Raw genomic sequence first — 6,006 nt, forward strand, 5'->3', positions numbered from 1 at the left:
AAAATGCAAGTTGTTTTCAGTTTACTCCTAAGAGAAAGTGATCTTTAGAAAATTAGAAAAACTTAAAAATTAAATAAATAAAAACCATTTTCAGACATGTCTTCACCATTGAAAGATTAGACTTTATTTAATCCTTTCTCAATGGATTTATAAAAATATTAAGAACATAAAAATACTAAAGCTAAACCACTTTAAAAAGTTTATTTCTACTAACTATAAATTTCCATTAAAAATTTAAAAATAAAATGTTGAAAGGCACATATTTATTGAATTGGCTGTACAGGCAAGTAGGCATCTATGCAACAAACCTGGCAATATGCGTGGGGAGGGAAAGCGAGAGCAGAAGCAGTGGCTCAAGGCATCTCTATGTAAATTGGCTTTTACTGGAATCCTTATCAGAAAAGTGAAGATTCTTTGTATTTATCAAGGCACTTAGGCATAAACGATTAAATTTTCTTGAAAGAATGAACCTACACTGCCAAGTAGGATGACCTGATATTATCACACACAAAAAATTTGGAATGAGCAAAATTTAAGTAAATTAAACAAGAAAATCCACAGAACCATACATTTTTATAAACTGACTTAGTCATTTCTTACGGTAAACATTAACAAGCAATTTCTACTGAAATGGGAGGTTATTGTGTCATGAAGCTATAGCTACAATTTATCTTGACATCTGATATCATGTCCTATTAATTCCTTGTGCACATAATAGAGGAGAACTCAGTTTCTTGACGTCATCTTGATAATCCATTTACAAGCATAATGAAAGATTATTCAAATATTTGAACATTTTGATAGACTGGATTATCCAGAAAGAGATGTCAAGGTTTGACACATCTATACTTGCCAGTCCTGTTGGCCTGGTACCCTCCCTTTCTTTAAAACTCTCTGCTTTTGAGGTAAATACTTCTCACTACAAAGATTCAGAGAGCCAATAAATTAAAGTTGGCATATGAGTTTCACATGGATTCTTACAGTAGATCAGTATTTACCAAAACATATTACTAAAGATTGAAAAGCAAGACACTTTTAAAAGATTTACTACAGGCTGTGGATAAAATACTCTATACACAAAAGTTTTGTTTAGAAAGTATTGAGAATATGAATCTTTGAAAGTAATAGAAGGCAATACAGATGAATTGTGTATGGGGGGAGTATATATATTTGAGGTGTTCAAAGTGTTTCAAAACATAACATCAAAATCATCTAAATAAAAGATTGAACATTTTCAGTTCAAAAATTTAACTTTGGAATGATTCTCAAAACTATAAATGAAATGAGAATATCAAGGAAAAAAGTCTAAAATTTTATCCTTAATATGTAAACAAATTTAACAAGTCCACATAAATAAACAACACCCCCAAAAGAAAACAGGCTAAGATCATGAAACACTACCTCACAAATATGAAAATATACATGGCCAATAAATACAAGAAATACTATTTAACTTTCATATTAAACAGACAAAAGTAAAATAAAGGAACCATGAAATATTTTATTTTACATACTATGTTAAATTGGCCAACAACTTAAACAAAATCCCTTGTTCTTGGAGTATACTGAAATGGTCAGTCCTCCACCCTGATAATGGAAATGGAAGTGGCACAGGTTTTCTGGAAAGTATTTGGTCAATGTTTATTAAAATTCTTTTTAAATTGTTGTCCTTTTAAACATTAATTCCCATGAGGTATGCATTTTCTTAAGAAAATAACTGGATATACCAGCAAACATGAGTTTGCAAGGATGTTTATCTCTCTAAGTTGTTTATGACAGAGGAAAAAAGAAGGAGGAAACAATCTAGTAACATACATGTTTATCAAGAGGAAATGTGTCATATTAAGGTACAAACACTAAACAAAAGATAAAAGTCATTAAAACTATAATGCAAATAATTATTTGTGGACATGGAAGTTGATTCTGGCACATTGTCAAATTAAGAAAACAATTTCAAACAAGATTTATAATATGATTCCATTTTTAAAAAATTATGTATATATGTATAGAAAAAAATTGCGAGGATATGCAACAAATTTTAACAAATCTGTCTGCATAATAGGATTATATGTTGCTGTAATTGTTTTCATTATCCGTAATTTTTTTCATTGTCAAAAGACTTTTAATTTAGAAAATGTGCAATGAATAAACATATAGTTTATACAAAAATAAATACAGATTTCCTCATTCTTTCATAGCTAAACTACTGCCAAAGAAAAATATTTTAATACTTCTTTTGAACTGGTAAAACATGAGACAGAAGATGTGAATATATGGTTACAAGAAACAAGCAGAGTAAAAAATAAAATAGCAACAACAACAACAAAACTATTTTCCAGACATCTTTGGTATGAGTGAATCAGAATTTTAGAAGTTATTATTTAAGTGTAAATAAATAATTCGCCTCTATTTCCAAAGTAGACTTCAAACAGCACATAGTAAAAGTCAATATAATAAAACTCTTTTTAAAAAGCATAAAAAGGAGCCGAGTAACACAGCTGAAAGGCAGAAGAGGAGGACAGATCTTGGAATGGGACTAAAATAAAAATCATGCTATATGACAATTTATCAGAAAATCAATCAGTGAACTTAATGGGTTACATAGTTCTCACAGTCTAATAAAAGGAGATATAAGTTCTCAAAAATAATGAAACTTTTACTTTCCTGAACCCTGAGACAAAATCACTACATGGAACAATATAAAACAGAGATTAAAAAACACAGTTAAACAGAATTTCTATGTTCTACATATATGACTTTTATAATATTGGTATCTGGTAAAAACTTAAGGCATAAAATTAAGCTGTATAGTTATGAAGAGAATTAAGACCAGGGCAACTTTTTGTCTCCTGAATGACACAGGTTTATAACTTAAGGAATGTAAAAGTTAAGGTTTTATTATTCAAGTCACATTTTTGATAACCAGTAAGCACCTGAATTATAGTCAACCAATGGAAAGTATAGCAAAATAGCCCATAAAGCAGGTCTGTAGGCAACACGAAAAATCTCCATGATTAATTTCAGCCATCAGAAAAACAACCATGTCAGGATATAAATTTAAAAGAAATTCAACTATTTCCCAGTACTTTAAACATTAACTCGAAATGAAATTAGATATTGAATTTGTACTAGCAATTCTTAAACTTTTGGTTTCTTTTAAAAAAACTTAGATGCGAAATTAGAAAATTTCTGTTCATAAAAATAAATTACTTTGCAATCCTTAGGAATGAGAACTATTTTGAGCAGATTTTCATAAAAGAAATTAAAGCTGGCAATACTATTAAGATAAGAAAGAAAATATGCAATAAACTCAAATAATTACCTCACTTCAGTTGGTTCAAAATGTAATATAAATATATCTAATTATGCTTATTGCTATGAATACTACATCTAAATCACAAAAATATGCAATATTGCAATTAGAAGGTGTGCCTCTGTAAAATGAATCAAACTTCTAAGATTCACTTATTTTTCCAAAAAAGAAAAAAAAACAGCTTTGCGTACAAAACCTTTTATCACAAAGTTTCCTGAACTAGGCAGCCGTCAGCGGGGGTTTGAAATTCACTGAGGACAGTTCAGGCAGAGATCACTAACATGCCCCCACCTGCTGCAAACACGGTCTGGCGCAGGAAGTTTTCCCTAGGGCCTCTGCGCCAGGGCGATGTTGAGTGGCTTGGAGCCCAAGATGCGGCCATTCATCTCAGTCATTGCTCTGGTGGCCTGTTCAGGAGAAGAGAAGCAGATCAAGCCAAAGCCTTTGCTTCGCCCTTCTTCCTTCATCACCTTGACTCTGCTAATTGATCCAAAGGAAGAAAACTCCCTCCGTAGTTTTTCATCATCAATGGTGTCATCGAGGTTCTTAATGTAGAGCTTCACCCCCTGGCACCGCCGAAATCTTTCCTGTTTCTGCTGCTCAAACATTTGCTTTAATTCAGCCTGTCGCTCTGCTTTCTTTTGTGCCCGGCCTACAAAGAGCAGCTGTCCGTTTATATCCTTTCCATTCATTTCTTCCACGGCCTTTTGGGCAGCCTCGTGGCTATAAAAACTCACAAAGCCAAAGCCTTTGGATTTCCCAGTGGAGTCTGTCATCACCTTAACACTCACAGTTTTGCCATATTTACTGAAAACTTCCTCCAGTCTCTTATCATCCATGTCATCTCCAAAGTTTTTGATGTAAATATTGGTGAATTCATTGGCTTTGTTTTGGAGCTCGGCTTCCCGATCTTGGCGGTTTTTGAATCTGCCAACAAACAGCCTGCAGTCCTTAAGCAGCGCCCCGTTCATCTCCTCGATGGCCCTGTCTGCGGCCATCTGGTTCTGAAAGTGCACAAACGCATAGCCCCTGGAGCCTTGGTCATCGCTCATCACCTTGGAGGACAGGATCTTCCCAAAGGCCGAAAAATGTTCATAAAGGGTTTTGTTATCAATGGATTTGTCCAGATTCTTGATGAACACGTTCCCAATCCCAGATTTCCTTAAGTAGGCGTCACGTTGAGACCACATGAGGCGGATGGATTTGCCTTTGATCGTGTCAAAGTTCATTGTGTCCAGGGCCTTCTGGGCATCAGCCAGCTGCAGGAAGTTCACATAGGCATAGCCCAGAGAGCGGCGGGTGACCAGGTCCCTGCAGATGCGGATGGACAGCACGGGCCCCACAGTGCTGAATTTCTTGAACAGCAGGTCCTCGGTGACATCTGCATGGAGGTCCCCCACATACAGGGAGGCCTGGCGGTACTTGGCTGCTACATTCATCTCCTTGCTGCTCCCCACCGCGAGTGTCCCTAGAAGTTCTTGGAGCAGTTGCTGTAGGAGGGTGGCCAGGTCACAGGTGGGGCCGGGCTTACACGCGGTGGCCCCAGGATCACAGCTTAGAGGCAGAGCGAGCTACAGGGTTCAGGTACAGCTCTAAAAGCCCCCCCAGCAACCAATCAGGCCCTCCCTGGAAGTTGCAGCCGAACTTTGAAATCTCAAAGCAAGGCTAGCAGGACAAGACGTCCCTTCCTCGTCAATTGCTGCAAACTCTCCAAGTGGCGGGCTGCCCCTCCATCGGAGCCTTCCCCAGACACTCTGGTCGCCGGTTTCTGAATCAAAATAGGCCTCGCTGGGGCTGGTTTAAAGTTACAGAGCCAAGGGACGAGCTCCACAAGTGGCGGCGGCCGGGACGCGGAGCTCGGCGGCAGGCGGGCCCCGGCCCCTCTCCGGCCGCAGAGCCCGCGCGGCGCCCAGCGAAGGACCGGGACGGGGACGGGGTGGTGGGGGGAGGCGGACAGACCGACGGACAGACGGCGTGGCCCGGCAGGCAGCTGCCGAGCAGGGGTCGGGGGCTCACCCGGGCTGCGGCCGGCGGGGCGGGCGGGAAACCCGGAACTCGCGCGCTCCACTTCCCGCGCTCTCGCTGCCAAGGGGGATGTTTTCTTTCTAAGATTTCGTGAGCGTGTTTGTCTCGCCCCCGCCGAGCTCGCACACTTCCCGCCCCCTCGGACAGCGACGCGGGGGAGCGGGGGGCGGTCTCTGGGGTGGAGAAAGGCGGCCTAGGGGAGGGGCCCGAGGAAACCCACCCGGCCGGCCGCGGGCTCGGCGCGGGACCGACTGCAGGAGCTGTCCCAGCCGGGATCCGGGCTGGCGCTCCTCCCGTAACACAACCTCCAACGGCTCCTTTGACTCCTGGATGAGGTCCAACATCCGCACCTTGTTCTGCAAAGTTCGGCAGGATTCTTGTCATGTTCCAGCCTCAATTGCTGCTTGGTTCCCCTTGCTAAATTCCATGACACACTCGCCTTTTTTTCAGGGCCAACTGTACAAGGATGTGTTCCTTCGGAATCAGTTTAGAAGCTCTTTGGAAAGACAAGTTTTCCCTAAACGACTTCTGAAAGTTTAGGTTTCCCTCTTAGAAACTTACGCTACCTCATGTTGTTGTAGGGTGTGTCTAATTAAAAGATATTGTGCATCCCATGACGGTAGGGAACATGCCCATTTAATTCCCAGGCCTAACTCAGGGACTTTCAG

The 6,006-nt window shown here is 40.1% G+C and overlaps 1 protein-coding gene across 1 annotated transcript; it reads right to left on the minus strand.

Annotated features, from left to right (window-relative positions):
- Positions 1-214: 214 nt before the first annotated feature.
- On the minus strand, positions 215-5,448 carry PABPC4L (poly(A) binding protein cytoplasmic 4 like). The gene has a single exon (XM_046655806.1). The coding sequence runs from the start codon at positions 4,750-4,752 to the stop codon at positions 3,640-3,642; it is 1,113 nt and encodes a 370-aa protein (XP_046511762.1). The 5' UTR covers positions 4,753-5,448; the 3' UTR covers positions 215-3,639.
- Between the last annotated feature and the right edge of the window lie 558 nt (positions 5,449-6,006).

The sequence above is a fragment of the Equus quagga genome, chromosome 3 (genome assembly GCF_021613505.1).
Source record: "Equus quagga isolate Etosha38 chromosome 3, UCLA_HA_Equagga_1.0, whole genome shotgun sequence".
NCBI lineage: Eukaryota > Metazoa > Chordata > Mammalia > Perissodactyla > Equidae > Equus > Equus quagga.